The 18097-nt window shown below is 35.6% G+C and overlaps 1 protein-coding gene across 3 annotated transcripts in view; it reads left to right on the plus strand.

Moving 5' to 3' along the window:
* TLK1 (tousled like kinase 1) overlaps positions 1 to 18097 on the plus strand; it is a 68885-nt gene that overhangs the window by 38902 nt on the left and 11886 nt on the right. For 2 of the 3 annotated variants that reach the window (XM_064660854.1, XM_064660852.1), the window contains exons 7-13: positions 533 to 622; positions 1465 to 1557; positions 2768 to 2878; positions 4612 to 4748; positions 5981 to 6169; positions 12884 to 12950; positions 16558 to 16655. In XM_064660854.1, coding sequence (XP_064516924.1) covers positions 533 to 622; positions 1465 to 1557; positions 2768 to 2878; positions 4612 to 4748; positions 5981 to 6169; positions 12884 to 12950; positions 16558 to 16655 — 785 coding nt within the window. The remainder of the gene's footprint in view (positions 1 to 532; positions 623 to 1464; positions 1558 to 2767; positions 2879 to 4611; positions 4749 to 5980; positions 6170 to 12883; positions 12951 to 16557; positions 16656 to 18097) is intronic. The other variant, XM_064660853.1, reaches the window with a different exon arrangement.

Here is an 18097-nt window from a genome sequence, read left to right on the forward strand (position 1 = left end):
CATGTACTTTCAACTTCAGGCATCCTCTTGTTCTTGCCAACAGTATGGAGTGTAATACAGATTGTGGAATTTGGCTTGAAAAAAATCTCATTCACACAAACTATGTTCATTAACAGGATTTGTGTTCTGATCTACACTAGCTTCCCCTTTCTGGTTCTCCCACGGGAAATAACCACTCCAAAAATAACTCACATTATTCATGAGTTGTGAAAGCTCAGAATCAGAAAAATAAGTCTGTGTAAGACTGACATCACCTTATGTCAGTCTTGTATTGTCTTAAATCTTTCAGTCTGTTTCCCAGAAGTGACAATCCTAATTTTCTCAGTGAATATATTGCATCCTTTCTGAACTGCAAGTGATACATATCAGCATAGCAATAGCTCTCAATGCAGTGTTGCAAGTAGTAGCTTGTGTAATACAGATACCTTGTTTCTCTGTTCTTCCGGATTTTTTCTGCCACGAGTTGTAACAAGGCTATGTTCATAATTAAATATCAGTTGTATTTAAAATATTTCGTTTTCGTGCCTTTCAGGTTCGACAGAATAGTCCTTCTCCTACTTCATTAGCTTTCGGGGACCACCCTATCACACAACCAAAGCAGTTATCTATTAAAATTACTCAGGTAACTTTTTGAGTAGAGCTATCTTATATCACTTCAGACCACAGAAACAAAAAAAAGGTAGTTATGTTTATTTCATTGTCTTTTAACTTCTAAACTCTTAAAAGCTTTCAAAAGCTTTGCTTTTTACAATTGCCGAAGCATTTTCCTAATAAGTTCAGCAGCTCATAATTTAAATCTCTCTGATTTGTTTTGTATTCTGCGCTTGCTTGGCTTCCAGCATTGCACTTCATATGTACTTAAATGACCGTGTCATTTGGTAGATTTTAGCTGTTGTGTGATCTTAGAAGTAGAGGCTGCTCTTTCAGGCACTATTTGAATTGACAGCTGCCATTGTCATATTGCATTTAAAATCTGACATTGAAGAAGAAAAATGAGGTGGTAATCAAAATGATCAAGACAGAGTTCTGACATGACTTTCAAAAGCTGAAAGCAGCTGTTTTATCCTCTCTGCCATTTCTGTTGTGATCTGTTCTATCTTTCACATGTTAGTCAGAACAAGGTTACTTTACCTGTTGACCCAGTATAGAGAATTTAAAGTAATTAGTTGACGTTTATGTTCTTGCCCTGTTTTAGATGCTTTTTTAATGAACAATAACTTCTCAATTAATTAAATTTTTTGATACTGTTAGTGGTTTGTCCCAACTGTTCACAGTTGCCCTCACGAAGAGGGAAAGCGGTTTTGAATAAGAACCTTACATGACACTTCCAAAATGCATAAAAATAAGATGTGCTGGTCTTGTTGAATGTTTTAAACTAGTTTATTTCTCTGCCTAACAAACATGAGAAAAATAATGCTGTAGTTGTTAAAGGAAAGGATAAATATTTGAAAATGTTCTTTTTAGACTGATCTCACAATGCTGAAATTAGCTGCACTAGAAAGTAATAAAAATCAAGACTTGGAAAAGAAAGAAGGTCGTATAGATGACTTACTCAGGGTAAGTGTTAGACATGGGGTAAAGGTTATTTGTGCAGAACAACAGATAGTGAATATGAGGCAAATATTTTGAAATTTTTTTTTAATTACTGTAGGGTTACCTAAATTAAAAGGTATAACAAGTTTTTTATTTCTGTAAAATTTTTTCTTAAATCTGAGAAGTCCGTATAATGAAATGTATAAGGTGTTTTTTCTGCTCTGCTATGACTTGTTAATGAGTAAATATGTTTATAGACTTCCTGAAGGTACAAAGAAAGCTGATGCAGTTAGCAAGCAGTTGATTAATTCCTTGAGTTCATACTATAATTTCACCTAACAGGTGTTTTTTGGTTGTTCTAATTGAGAATAGCAGTTACCAATGGAACAACTGTTGGCAGTTTCAGAATGGAAATGATTGTGATGCAAATTATTACAGGCAATAAATAACTACTTTTTATAAGAAAACTATGCTATACTGTGCTCTAAGCTTTTTGGGGAAAAAAATCTTAATGCTTGTGCTCTTGAGAGAAGTGTTGGAGAGGTGATATATAGAAATATGAAATACAAAACAAACCGGTATTTACAGGCTGTAGTCTGCTTAGTGTTTATATGTGTACATACATATGTAGAATGCATACAAATATTAACCCATGCAATCATATATTATGAAATGGTACATGTAGACTGTTTGAACACATGTTCAACAATATGGGATAGACAACCCTAAACACTTTTTAAAATTTTCTTTTAATCAAAATAATACTGCTGTGGGATTTTTAAGGTAATAAGTTAAATATAATTGGAACATAGGGAATTTGTTAAACTTCCCACTCAGATGATTGAAACTTCTATCATTGTGAAGTTTTTGTTTCCTTTTAAATTAAAAATTTCACATGACTTCAGCAATCAGATATAAAGAATCTGGAGCTAAAATTAAACTTACAGTTTATCACTGGAGAGCTGGAAAAGAGATAGGTTCAGAGCTTTTATGTATTGTTTGTATGCTGAATGCTTTGTAATACAGAATGCAGGACAGTGTACAGGAAATAAAAAGGAAGCAAAGCATCCTTCTACAGATTGGGATAGATCTGTGAAATGAAATTTTTGTAGATAGATTTTTATGCATGTTCCTTACTTTAGTCATGTGAAGGTAGATACCTTTATTTTCTGTGAGAGCTGATTAAAAAATAGTGTTTCAATATATCTTTTCATATTTTGTATGTATCTGTTAGGCTAACTGTGATCTTAGAAGACAAATAGATGAACAACAAAAGCTACTTGAAAAATATAAAGAAAGGTTGAACAAATGTATTTCAATGAGCAAGAAGCTTCTAATTGAAAAGGTAAGCTCACTGCTTTTAAAATCTTCTTGATAAAAACTCGGAGATTGCTCTAGAACTCCATTATGATTCCTTCATTTTCCCTTCAGCTTTTTCACATTAGTCTCTTGAGAATGAAAGATCCATGGATCTCTATCTGGCAGTGTGTTTATAAACCTGAATAGGAAAAGTAAAATGCTGAGCCTTTTTCAGATCATGCAAAATGTGCCCTTTTTAATTTAAGGATTTTCCCATCATAAGTAATTCAGCTATAGAAAAGCATAAAAGATAAGAATTTAGTATGTGATGTAGTTTCATGGACAAACTGCAAGATCACAGTGGATTAAAGAATTTCTAAACTTAATCTGTTGTGGAGAGGAGACTATTAAAATCTCTTTGTGAGACACTTAAGTGGCTGAGATAATTTATGATGTAAAATGCCATGTTAGCTCAGAATTAATGGAAACAAGGAAATGAAAGTGACTGTTCACCTTCATCCTACTATGAAAGAAATACTTATTTGAAATTTAATGCCAATTGTATTTCAACTAGCAGCAGTTTCTTAGAAGACAAGGATACCTTGTTTCTCTCCCTCTTCTTTAAAATAATCTTATTTAAAAAAAAAGAGAAACATTAAGAAGTGAATAGAAAATCAGCTTATTACAAATTAGGATACAAGAAAGTTTTAAGATAAACAGCCAGGTCTCTTCCCTAATGCTGGCTGCTGGATGCTGCAGTCAGATACAAGGACGCAAACTGAGCTGTTGGAAGATTAGGGAGAGTTTCCTCACTAGCATGTCACAAATAAATTACTGCAGTTCTTTTAAGTTCCATTGTGAGGGGAATGCAAGGAAAAGATGCATCAGATCTGTTCGGCATGATAGTAGGTGGTACCTTCAGACTGAGAATATCACAAGGGCCATTTGTTGTGAAAGGCCATGCAGGCCACTTCCTCATTCTAGGAGTCTGTTTGCACAAAGATCCTTCTTTCTGTCAACTTCTGACTTTTTTTGTGTGTGTGTGTGATTTTGGGCCATAGAAATTTCTTATAAAGCAAGCATTTGTAACAATTAAAGGAGTTTCCTTTCATCAAGTGTTCACAGTGCTTTTTCTTCCTCTGCTGAAGGAGACTAGGCAGATTCAATTGTTTGTCACATCCCAAGGATTCTTGTGGTATCAGTGACTGATTCTGAGAAGGGCATCTGCTTCTCTTACTGCAAGTGAATATCTGATTGCAGTTAAGCCTACCTACTGTGCATTCCCACATAGAAGTCCCTGACCAAAGTCAGTTTGGTACAAGTAGTAACATAGATGCTCTGTCAAGGAAGTTTCCAGGCTAAGTGTAATAGGTGCACTCCTTCTGATATCTAAGTTGGCTCATTTTTTGTAATAGACCTGTACAGACAGAATCTTAATTATATGCCTCTATAATGGTGATGCTCTATCAGTTTTGCTGTATTTACAAATAAACTGTTAATTATGGAGAGCAGTGAACTTTATAGGAAAACTGAGCCAAACTCAGATTTATTTTTTTTTGGTGCATAAATCGTCCTTAGTACTGATTCTGACAACTGCAAAGTTTGAGTTCTGTAGAAATTGAAGTAAATGGAGTAAAATACTACAAGATATTTTCATTTACTCTCCTTTTATCCCTGCTTTAGAAGGCTGTTGGAGGAAAAAAACCTGAGTGTTTTATTGACTTTATGAACACTTTAGTGTTACTAAATATGAATTTGTTGTTGTTGTTGTTTTCTTAGAGCACACAGGAGAAGCTGGCAAGCAGAGAGAAGAGCATGCAAGACAGATTACGCCTGGGGCATTTTACAACAGTTCGTCATGGTGCTTCATTTACTGAACAGTGGACAGATGGCTTTGCATTTCAAAATCTTGTGAAGTTAGTCAATGCTATGTTCTTAAAATTCTCACTAATTGTTAGTTCCCTCTAGTGGATTTTTTTATTACTAATGTTCTAGGATTGGAGCAGCTTTTCATATGTTGTGTTTTGCTTTGCCTTTTGAAGACTGAGAATACAGTACAGAACTCCATTAATCAGCTGAGGGAATACTAAGGCTGAGTGTCTTTGAAAGACAGTTTGGTTTCACTTAGTTTTAACTATCCTTAGAAAAGCGTGAATGTAGTAAATAAGTAGCACGTAATTATTCATCTCATCTCATAGAAAGAGCTATAAAACTAATCAGTGATTTTTCAGGAAGCTAACCATGTATCGGGGTGGATGAGGTCTGGGAAGTTCTCATTGGTCACTTACATGTGCTGCATCATCACAGTAGCAGTTTTTTGAGGCATCCTGCTGCTCCTCAGTGCCACGAAGGAGGAGTGACAAATCTGGCAGCCTCAGATAGGGTTTAGTGCAAGTGGATGGGGGAGAGCAACCACCTGGAAAAGAGATGCTGCAGCAGGTATTTCAGCAGAGATAGAGCCAAGGGAAAGGGCTCTGGGAGGCAGTTGGAGATGGTGGTAAAATAATTACACAGTACTTCAAAAGGTGTTATTTGGTAATGAATTTGATTCAATCTTTGGAGGTATAGATAGATATAGAGAGGTGTTTAAAAGGTAATTCACCAAGATTTTAGTTTTTGAAGGGAAGCATGTAGTCTAAGCATTATGTGATTGCTTAGGGCATTGTTTTTATAAAACAATCTTAAAAACAGAGACTGTAGGTGAGTTTTGCATAAAAGCTGTAATTGTCATACAACCAAACCGATAACTTATTTGGCAACAGATCAAATTCAGTATTTGGGCTATAAGAATCAGGTGTAATCTCTATTGATTCTGTTATGGGGTTTTTTGATGGTATAAAAGAAGGTATCTACTAGCTCAGATATATTTTTTTTTCTATTACTAGTGCAGAAGTGATGTGTAACACTTTCAAAAACACAACAAAACAACCCAAAACAAAGCACCACATATTTAAAAAGTAAATTGTGCCATAACTTTAGCAAAATGTTTCCACCTCATGAAGAACACCGGTGTTCTTTTTCCTAGGAAACATTTTCACACATACAGTAAGTTTTCTAAAATTTCTAAATACCTTACCAGTTAAAAAGATAGTTCTTTAAAAAATGCAAATGGATCAAACTTTAATAAAGCTTTTTTTCGGGTTTACAGGCAGCAAGAATGGGTGAATCAACAAAGGGAAGACATTGAAAGGCAAAGAAAGCTCCTGGCCAAGCGAAAGCCTCCAACTACAAATAATTCTCAGGCACCATCTGCCAATTCTGAACCCAAGCAGAGGAAAAATAAAGCTGTGAATGGGGCAGAAAACGATCCCTTTGTTAGACCCAATTTACCACAGCTGTAAGTTTAACATTTCAATCAGTCTTTTACATAAATTCTCAGATATTGTCTGTGTGCGTTCTATTCAAATAACAGCATAAAAAGACACTCAGTATATTCAGCAGCTATATTCTCACTGAGGACTTGCTGATGTTAGGGAAATTTGCACCACTGTCTATGAAGTTGTTGTACAATTGCACAATTTATTTTTGGTAAAGTCATCAGAGAAAGGACCATTCTGTGTTTATGCAACGTTCCTTATGTTTTCCTGATCTAGAAGTGTCCTTATCCTGGCTTCCTTCTCTTATAATGTCACTGATACCTTTTAAACTTTTCCACGTTGGTTTAAGAGCTTCTCCTTCAGTTAGAGCTCATTTTTTTCCATGTAATAGTATTTAGTTGACAAGAAAAGCTTTTTTTGGCCTTTAGTATTTGAAGATGTGTCTAAAAACATATGGAAAAAACACCTTCTGAATGCTAGATCCTGAGACCAGCTGTCAGAAGTTACTGATCCCATTTCACATATTGACAGTGTTGAAATGTTTTGTCATTGAAACATAAAAATTGAGAGCTATTAGAGAACTCTCTTTTTTCAAGGGATATTTTTTTCCTGCGGGCAGGAGTAGTATAATTCAAGACACAGAAATGTGTTCTTGACATTTAATTTTAATATTTTATGAAGTTGCTGCTTGAAGATACTTGTTATTGCCTTGATGCTAAGAGGCTGCAGCTGATAGTGTATCTGTTCCTAGTTTATTTTTAAATAAAAAGTAAGTAACTAGGATTAAAAAGACTAACAAATTAATCTGTGTTACTTTGCAGAAGTAAGCCACATGTGGTCACCTGTCACCTTTACTTGTGGAGGTAGTAATTCATATGTCCAAGGGTGGGGGGTCTATAAATTATTCTGGTTAGATTTGCAAAATAGATACGTTTGGACCATCGGGTTGAAGACAGCTGCATGTGTTTTGCATAATGCATCATTCTTAAATTTCACATTGTGAAGTTGTTTTGCTGTGACAAAAATATGAAAATGCAGTAGTAAGGCTGGCAATGTAAGCAAGTCTTGGTTAGTGTTAGTCCTGTGTTTTGGCAGAGAGCTGAAGGGCCATTGCTCAGTGTGATTCTTTAGTAGTGCTTAATGCCTATGTTTCTTCTTAGACCATAATTAATACTTCTGAATAGTTCAGTAAATATTACTGTCATGTTAGTTTGAATGTAATCCCTCCTGTTATTAGAAGTAACATTTAAGTAATGGGAAATACCTGGCAAATTACAGAACTCTTTATTTGCCAGCTTCTGGCCAGTTAAATTCCCATAATCTTACTGCTGCTTTGAGAGGTGATAAAATAAAAATTTGGGAAAAAATACAGAGGAGATGTTTAGGACAAGATGAATTCCTGATAATAAACTTCAGAATATTTTGTGGTGTTACACAGTGTTAAATCGTTTCCAATTTACTAAAGACACTTCAGATTTTCATTTAATTTGGCTTAACCTGTTGCATGTTAAGTGGCACATGAAAATGCGTGCTGGTTATGGAATTGCCAAGAGAACAATCAAAATTGCCCTTTTGTATCCAATACTAGCATAAGTGTAAGCAGTTATTAAATCAAACCGTTGCGCCTTTTAAGTATCCTAATTTGATCATTATGTAATCCACATATCAGATTTACTTGCCTGTATGATAAGCTTATAAATTTTGTTTCAGACCTTTGAGAAGATCTGTAATACATCTTGGGATCACAGAATCATTTAGCTACATTATGCTCTTAGGCCTTTCCTTGAAAGGGTTTTTTAATGTTTGAATTTGGGATTTGTTATAACTTTGTATACTAATATTATGTGTTGACTCCTCTCTGCTTCTCAGTACAGAATTAAATGTTTTGAGTATCTTGGCAAAACATTAATTTTAGAGTAGATTTGTCGTCTGCTGTATGTGATTCTCTCCTGTTACGTTGTGCTTATCACATTGTGCTTATCATTACTTCATAATGATCTTAATTGGCATAGCCAAATGGAAAAGGTTCTGTTTATATGAAGCATGAGGAAATGCAGAGCTGCTTGAGATTAATGAACTAAACTAGTATTAAATCAGTACAACGTATATACAAGTGATCAGACAGGTCTATTTTAAACATACAAACAACTTGCTAGAGGTTGTTACCAACAGGTGTCATTACCACTGCAGTGTTTGCTTTAGAAAATGTCTCCAGCTTCTGGTATTGACAAAATGATTTATGGCTTTGTAACAATCAGCAGTATTGAAGCTTTTTCTGAAAACAGGTGTCAACTATTTTGAAACAGACTGGAGGTGTTGCCTGAGGCATTCCTAATAAGGGAATCATTTTAGTTTAGCTGAATATACTGTAGTCTCTGATGCACATGTAAAAGCCAAGTTACTGGTATAAAAGTGGCCATCTTGCCAGTATCTTGTGAGTGTGGGTTGGTGTTTTAAGTAACATGCAACAGATGAGTCTAAACACTGTTCTGGTTTTCCATAATTTTTCACCTTTTGTGGCCTAAGCCAAGACTAAAAAGTAGTTTCAATTTTGAGAGTTTTCTACTGAGCAAAGTAATTTTATTAGTCTTATATGAAAAGAATAAATTGAAATTTATTTAAAGAAAAAACATTTATTTGAAATAGAGGTTGCCTCCTTAGCCCTGGAAAAAATCTTGTTTGAAAACTATTCCAAATTTTTTGGAGACATGAGAGATGAGTCTGTGAGATTATAATGCTAGTCCTTCCTCTGCAGCTTCAACTGTTTCGGTTGTATTCACTTCCCAGTCACCTCTTCCAATGCTTCCCAGTTCCTCAATGGTAGCCCGCATGCATCCTTGTCCCTGCATGCAGTTCGGAATAGGAGAACAGAGAGAGCTGGCAGAGTTTGTTACTGTAGCTGAACAAATGCATCATTTAGAGGGAGCATTCTGTTCTGTATAGAACAAATAAAAATATTTTCAGAAACTTTTTCAGGCTGAAGTGCCAACAATGTGTCTGGGCTTTACTGGACAAGTAAAGACAGCTCCTTTCCTGGGGGAGTTTCTTTCTAAGGCAAACATGGAAACAATGGGTGAAAAGACATCGTGAAAGGTTTTGACTTGGTCAGTATTTGTTCATCCTTGTAGAAACTTGGGGAACTAGAGCGAGAATAACGTTGGACCAGAAAAAAAGAGCTTCAGAAATTGAGGCCAAAAACTTGTATTGGATGTGTATATGACTGTTTGGGAGCATGGCTGCATTCTGCTGTGCCCGTGTATCCAGGATGATATTCCAACTAGGAGAAGAGATGCTTGTAAATGTACCAGGATTGATTATTGTGAAAACCAAGGAACACTTAGCCAATTTGGTTTTTTGTCTTGTCTGTACCCACTAGTAAGAGTGTTTTGGTCATAGAAGAAGGTTTTGTCCGAACTTGTGAGGAAAAAGTGAAAAGAAGACTACTTATGTCTGCCCATGCATATTGTGTCAAAACCTTTGCTAATTTGAAAAAAAAAAGTTTGAATTGGTGATAATCAAGCCTTTCAGGCCAGAAAAGTGGTTCACTTTCTTCCAGCAACAAGGAAAAGTGGCACATCACGGCCCTACACATCACAGGAAAATTATACTACATACACAGAGTATGTCCAGTGCGTTTTTGGGAATTTCAGGAATTCATTGCATGTGTTTTAGAGTTTATTTGGCTGCAGACAATTAAAATACAATGGCACAGTAATTTCGAGCAAAAAAGATACATGGTCAGGACCAGATTGTTGCCACATTAATCCATGCAACCTCTTCCCAGCTGCCCTTCCCCAGTGCTCCTCAGATTAGCCTCAGGCCTGACTGTCCAACTTAAGATGGCAGCAGCAGCAGCAACTGTTTCTGGTTGACATCCCTCCCCTGTGCTCCTCAACCTTTCTCCCTCCTTATCTGATGAGACCTGTGTGTCTCAGGTGATGGAGCAGCAACGCCTTCTGAGGGAAATGATGATGTTTTGTAGGTGACTTGGATGGGGCCTGAGCAACTTGATCTATTAGGTGGCATCACTGCCCATGACATGGTGGTTAGAACTAGAGGATCCCTTCCAAACTAGACCATTCCATGTTTCTTTGATTCTGTTTTCAGAACGTGTCCCCAGCATGCCACCATCCTGCAAAAGGTGTGGTGAGTGGATGCAGGTAGAAAGTGGTGGACTGATGGGAAAGCAGTCTCTTGGTTGCTAGGATGTTTTCAGACTGTGCAGTGGGCTGGTAGCCTCTAGCCAGAAAACACAGCATACACACTTTCATTGCTTTACTGCTATTTGTTGTGTGCTATTTTAATATAAACTACAGTATCTTTATAGATAAAAATAATAATAAACCTAGAAAAACAGTAAATGTTTCTGAATATGAGGGAATAAAGTTTTGTTTTTCATAACTAAATGAACAAAATCCAAAGTGACTATGTCTGTGTACAGTTCAGTGTTTTTATATGCCTTCCTCCAAAATGTGGTGGTCAGTAACGACAGTTGCAGATTGCTGTGAATCATGCTGTGCCTCTAATAGAGTTAGATTTGTAAGGAAATAGAAAAATGGAAAACAGTCATTTATTGGGATATAGCATAGAAACGTGGAAAGGGTGACTTTGAATCTTAATGTTTTCAGTATGACCTCTAACTTGTGCTCTGTGCTCAAGAGGGCTGTTTCAGAACTTCTTGAAAAGCAATACTTGCTAGAGCTGTCTAAGGCACTTTATCATAACTGTGTGAATATCTGAGGTTTTATAAATAGGAACATTATTTTCTATGTTGCATTAGTTTTTAAGGGGATCTATGGTTTTAGGGCTCTCAGTGCTCATTGAAATTGTGTAATAAACTTTGCCTTTTCAGTGTGTTTTACCTGTGGCTCAGCTTTGCTAAGTCACCTAAATGCATACACTTTTTCCTGAGAAAGACAAACTGTGTTTCTGGAAATGCACAAACCTGTAATTTATACTGCTGACAATAATCTGGAAAGAACAGTATTCAGCTTTGTACACATTGACATTGATCCTTTGTCTTTCTTAACTGAGAACTTAATCTGTGTTAGAGTAGTTTGCTGTTTTAACAGAAGTATTGAAAAGCTGTCAGGGATGTTGCTGTTAAGTTGTCTAGCATGGGCTTGTTGCTCTCTTGGATAGTTCTAGCAGGTGTATTAAAGCAGTAATTAGAGCATTTCTTTCTTAGGTTTCTTGCTGTTGCTTGGACTACACAGAAAATGCATTGCCAGCTTTCCTAGCTATTGAGACACTCCATTTCACATTTAGTTTAATTTGCTATAAAAAGAACATAAATTATAGTACCAAAATCTGGTACTAAGAGACCTTTTGCCTTTCTTGGAGAGGCAAATTTCCTCACACTATTGCCTTCAGAGTGTTTGGGAATGTCTATTAACTGGAATACAAGACTGCTTTGATTCCCAGTAGGAAAAAAAAAACCAGGGTAACTTTGTATGATGCTTTGTAAAAGAAAGTATGGCTTCCTTCTTGGATTCTGACAGGATGTGATGATGGGTGCTTTTGTCGCCTGATCTGAGTTTTTTCTATACGTTACAGACCCAGAAGGTTGATGAAATAAATACAGTCTTGTGAAGATGTTTCTAGTTTCTTGAAAATATAGATGCTGTGGTCAAAAAAGAACCCAGTAATTTTACTGATATTTGGTTGAATCAGTCTTCTATCCTGATCAAATCAGAAAATGGGCAGCAAGATTCAGTATTTATAATATCAGGAATGGGAAGGTCTCTGTGAAAGCTTCAAGACCACCAGTTTTTATTCTAAAAAGATGCACTCCTTTATTAACAACTTTTGAGACCCAGTAAATACTGGAGTTAGAATTCTGAAAACTATGGTGAACTTGAAGTTTAAAAGGGAGGAAGAAGTCTTATAGTCTATTAGATTTCTGTGAATTTTATTGAAGTTAGCATTTGCTTACCTCTGGGGAAACTACTGATGATTCTTAAGACATTCTAGTCCTTAGACTTGCAATATGAACAGCATTTCTAGCCTTCTAAACACCTTGGGTAATTATCTTTCCAGTTGGTAATTGAACTCACCAAAATATGGACTTCGTGAGAATATATTATACTATTACTTTTAGCTTTGTATCATCCAAAAAATATTAAATATAGGCAAAACAATAAAAAGTTTAATTTTAATTTGTTTGTAGGGATTTGTGTGAACGCTTTCAAGGAGGCCATACCTTTCTCCTTCCCCATCCCCTGTTTTTCTTTCTCATGTGTGGATGGTTTCTAATCTGGAACTTAAGTCTCTTTGGTTTCTTTTCTTTGGTCGTTTGTCTTCTGTGTCTTTTTCGTTCATCCGATGGATCCTGCCTGCAGTCAGTTCGCGGCCTTCTTAGTTACTAATCTTTATGAACAGTTTAGATCCTCTGCACGATAACTGACTTCATGTCCTAGCGAGTCTATGGACAGTGAGGGACCACTGATATTATTCAGAATACACCTAGGTAGTCGTACAGGCTATCTGAGAGAACAGATCCAGTGGGAGAGGCAATTAATATTCCAGAATACCAGACAGAGAGGCATTCTGTAAGTATGTTTTGGCCCTGAAATTACAAACCAAGATGTTCAGATGATTAAAAAATGTACTTCTAGTATTGTGGTACTAAATAATATAAGATACTGTATATACTGTAGTATTTAAGTAAGAATGCTATTGTTTTGTTTGCCACCATATAAAAGCTTTAATTACATGATTGTTTTGTTTTTCAGTTTGACTCTAGCCGAGTATCATGAACAGGAAGAAATTTTCAAACTTCGATTAGGACATCTCAAAAAGGTATGGGTTTTTTTGATCATGACTAAACCCATAAAAACCAGTACTACCAGAATAAGGAGAGGGCTTGTTGAGAGCTGTCTGATCAGAAACTCTAATACTACTATTGCTGTACAGCTTTATGCCTAATAGTAGTTTTAATTTTCTTTTTCTTTTTGTTTGTGCAACTTGCCATAAAAACTGAGAGGAGAGTAGTAGTGAGTCCATCCAGTGTAACACTGTACTGATTCCTTAAATCCTTAAAGCAGTGGTAACAGTGATGACACCACCAATACTGCTCTTCCCTTCCTACTTCCTGAGCTCTTGTTTCAGAACTAAGGAAGAGGAGTCAGCAAAGTTTGATATGTGGAGATTTTATGTTAGTTTTTTTGACTTTTAAAAACATTCAATTTACAAAGCATTGTATTTTTGAATGAATGTAATGTTTTCATCATTTGCAATATCCACTTCAGTTGTTGTCAGTTAGCATATTACCTATCGCAAGAGAATATAATTTTCCTACTTTTACAGAAAATCTTTTCTCTGTATCTTAAATTATTTTTGCAGTCAGATATTTTACTCCAGTATTGACTTTTGAAAAAAACTTTTCTTGAAGCCCATCATTCTAATAAATCTGTGTAGTGAGATAATTATGATATGAACGAACTATTGCTCATTCAAGCAAAGCCTTTGAGGATTAATTTGTAAAGAGGAATGACAGTTGAAGCAGACAGAAATACCTCAACAAGAGTGAAAGAAAAGTACCTATATGTGCTGCGTAGTACTTGAGTACTTCAGTCAAGACAGGTCATAGTGTTTTTCCCCTTGAAATGTTGCAAGAGTCTGTTTTGGGCCTGTTCTCATCAAATGTACGAGACACCTCCTATAAATCCTACTCTAGTAAACTGAACTGGGCCCTGTGAGAATGCTGTTACTGTTTTTAAAGAATATGACAAGAAAATACTTGAATCTGCAGTAGAGAATCTGCATATAACTTATTTGCACTAGTGAAGTAGACTGCCCTCATAGTTCGTCATTGTTAATGCTTTAGAAATAGTACCAGCTTCACATGAAATTCTGTAGGTTTTTTCCCATGCTTTAACTTTTTTGAAGTCTAATGGAAATTTGAAATGGTAGATGAAGGAAGCTGTTACATAGTTGTTTAATTCTGGAATTTCAGTTTCACCTTGAGCATCAGTTCTGGAGTACTTGGCATAAGAAGAAAATTCCTTGACTGAATGCCAGAGGGGAAGTTATTTTACTTCTTAGCAAATTATGTTTGAGTATATCTGAAAATAATAATAAAAATACATTCTTGCATCTTAATTCTTATGTGTGATACAGATTTTGTCATTAACTAAGGAAAACAATTTTATTACCTTCTTTTTACGTGGCTGCATTTCTTTCCTGGTGCTTCTTTGCTAGTTACATTTTTTCCTTCCTTCCTTCCCTCAGCATATGCTGTTTTGCTCTCTGCTCCTCTTCCTTTTCATTCTCCAGATGCTTTCCTGGTGCTCTTATTTTTGGTGCCCTGTACATGCTGCCACCACCAGTTTTCTTTTCCTTCTGCTACCCAGGAAATTCTTTTCCAGCTAGTGGCTTTGGTCCTGGAGAGAGGCTCTTGTTTTCTCACTTCCTTTTATATAGCAGTGACCTGAGGCAGCTAAGCTGGTTCATTCTTGCTTAAAGGTATTCACAGCCTGAGTGTCCTAAATAACAGCTGGAAACAATGCAACCAGCCAGTTCTCTTTGGACTAACATTGGCCTATGAACCACATTTTGAGAACCACTGAATTGCATAATATATGAACAAAAAAGTCCAAAAGAGGCATAACTGATGGATTTTTTTTTTTTTGTCAGCCTTTGGGAAGAACATAGACAATTGTGTGTGTATAAGTGTGTGGCCATTGTTGTGGGGAGAAGGACTAGAATTCTTTATGAAGGGTTATGAGGAACTGCCTGTCATTTCAGGATATTTAACACAGAACTGCAGGGAAGCATCTAAATATTAAAAAAAAGAGTATAAAGTTGTATAAACAGGAAAAAAAACCTAGTTCTTGACATCATATTTTAGGAAGAACAAATGGTCCACCCAGATCTGCTAGCAGATTAGAACTATTTAGTCCAGCTTTTAAATTATTAGGAATTTAATTTCATTTTCTGAATGAAGGTTCATCTCATGTCTTGTTTTTGGATGAGAGTTTTTTCCATGGTTTGTGGGAGGGTTTCAGGATATCCACTGAAATCATCTAGTTTGGACTCCTCAGCTCATTGGATATGTGGTCCTTTTAATGTGTGGTTTAAATTATCAAATGCAGTTGTTGTTTCAGAGTATGAGTTTGATATCCAATGTTTGAAAATACTAGCTTTATGCCATTTTCTCTCTACCCTGCTGACTTCTGCCTCCATCCCCTAGTGCTATGACTTGTTGCCCTGTTGCTTTTACCAGCACCACCAAGTTGTACAGTCACAGAATAAATTCTGTTAGAGAACTGATCTAGCTTCTTTCAAAGAGAAAATATGTATTTTTTTGTGATGGTAGTGTCTTTTTTCTATTTTTTTTCTCCCTTTTTTTTTTCTTTTAAAGAAAAGATTGATCAGTATTCTGTTTTGATTTACCATGTGGCTGTGCAAGAGACTGTGCCAAAATCACAAGAGATGATGAGAGGAGCACTGCTACTAAAAGAAATATGTATCGGATGCCAGGCCTTTTTTTTTTCCTTTTGAGATAAAATAATTCCATAATTACGAGCTTTCTGATACGAATGAATTTTGTCTCCCCTTTCTTCAGACTTTCAAGTTCTAGAGGCACTGACTCTGAAATCTATAATAACTACAGTGTATGAAGTATATTTTTCAGTTTGAGTATAGATACATAGATTTCCACAGATTAGGCATCATGAATTCTTTTCTTTTTTAGAGAATCTGAATAAAAAATTATTTTGTTGTTCTCTGATACGTAGCATAAAGATGTGATAAAATTAAGTGCTGAAATTAGTTAAGGAATATGCCTCCTACCTGATATGCTTCTTTTGAAATTGCACTTAAATCTTAGGCAACATACATTCTGCATTTGTTATTTTAATAAGATACAAATGGGAAAATCTTTTTAAATTAGATTGGTTTTCCTGTCTTGTAGCAGCACCTTAAGAAGATTTCTGCTGTAATGATGTACTCTTTTCTTCTTTTCCTTGATTTGAACTTTAGCCTCAAAATATTTTAAATGTCTTTTCTTGATATGTTGGTTTGTACAAAATCAGTAACTGCACATATCTCAATTTTTTCTTTTTTGGACATCAATTTCAGACCGCTTCCCAGATAATTTATCTCCTTGGCTGAGGTACAAAACCCAGCTGCCTCTTATTTCAGATAGCATCCCTACAGTGCAGAACAAAACTGTGAACATCTCATTACCTTTGGGTTCATGAACAGAAAGGTTCCTTGAAACAGGCTTTTGCCTTATCTTTCTGAATTTTTCTAGCTTTAAGAGAAAAGCAGTGCTTTCTTCTAGTTCAGCAGGGTTTTGTGATGTAATGTTCCTTCATCACCACTAGTATTGATGCAGGGGTAAAAATACCCTTTTCAAATGGGGAGTAAATGAGCTTTTATATTTCCTTCTTTCCATTTGCAGGAGGAAGCTGAAATACAAGCAGAACTTGAACGTTTGGAAAGAGTTAGGAATCTTCACATAAGAGAACTGAAAAGAATAAATAATGAAGATAATTCACAGTAAGATGCTGTCTGAATTTTGCATGTCTGTTTTTAAAATAATGCTCTAAAATTACACTTTACAGAGGAGACTTGTTCATAATTTTTTTGGTTCTCTGTGTTTATATACATATTTTAAACAGCAACTTAATTTAAACTTAAAAAATCAGAATTACTTATAATTTGGTAAAGTTATTAATGGTTTTGTTGAATATGCAAGAAATAACATATATGTATATACACAGCTTATAGTGGAGAGCTAAAACTTGCTACACCATATCACTAGGGTAAAAAAAATACTTGTAAGAGAACCTAGTGCAATTCACTTAGCTGACAATAATGCAAGAAAATGGCAGGGAAGTTTGCTGCGATTTTGTGCAGCAGTTAAAATTAGTTTTGGTTTTATGGCACTGTAATTTCATTCCTACTAGGTACAGGTACCTAGCAGGAAAAAGCCATATTACTTTAAATGTTACTCTACTTTACCTTGGATAGCAGTGTATCATAATGTTAAATTGTTGTTTAATATTAACTATTACTGTGTAGATTTGAATGTAATAATTATGTAACTTTAAAAATTAAGTCTGTTTTCCATGATGATGAATACAGACACTAACACTTCATTTTCACCCACACTTTCAGCTGGCCCTGTTGTTTAAAAGGAACTGATTCTGCCTCTCCCTGCCTACTTAGCCCTTTTTCTGTGCTTGTGATGGCATTTCTTTACTGAACAGATACTGGAAATTGATCCAAGTTAAAACCAGCTCCTGTGGTCAATATTTTTCTGAATTAATTTTAACCCTGGATCAATTGCTTGGTCTAGTTCTCTGCCCCAGTTGCAAAAATGTTTATGCTGCCATGAGGAGAGAGGGCAGTGCAAGGGTGGAATGAGCCAGGGGGAAGGACATGATGGGACTGGACTTCTTGCCTTCTACACTAGGAAATGTAAATGAAACAGTAGCCTTAAGCCTTCCAGATTTTATTTTATTTTTTACTTTTTATACACAATAGAATTATGTATACACTAAAACACTAAAAGAACTAGATGTGAAATTTTGCTTAACTGTTCTGATGGTCCCTGTACCTACCCTTCAGTAATACAGAAGTTTTTTGTTACCGTGTGGCTTTAGTGCTAATTTGTATCCTAACTAGTGCTGTGTTTTGGATATGAAAAGTCATGGGTGTTGATGCTTACACATTGATGGCAGAATCTTTTTAAAGTAAGTGTCCTACAACAAGTAAACAAGCAGGTTAAATGACAACTTTTTTAAATATTCAATGTTTGCATTAGAAGAAGGGATTTTATTTTTTAAAAAGGATCCTTCAACAACTGGTAATAAATGGCACAGAAAAATGACAGGCTTTGATTGTGTAAATGTTGCCTGTGTGGGGGAAAGAATGTCCAAATTGCAGTTGCAGTTGAAAACAGTTACAGGAGATGGACAAGCAGGATACTGCAGCTT

This window comes from Pseudopipra pipra, chromosome 7 (assembly GCF_036250125.1).
Source record: "Pseudopipra pipra isolate bDixPip1 chromosome 7, bDixPip1.hap1, whole genome shotgun sequence".
NCBI classification, from domain to species: domain Eukaryota; kingdom Metazoa; phylum Chordata; class Aves; order Passeriformes; family Pipridae; genus Pseudopipra; species Pseudopipra pipra.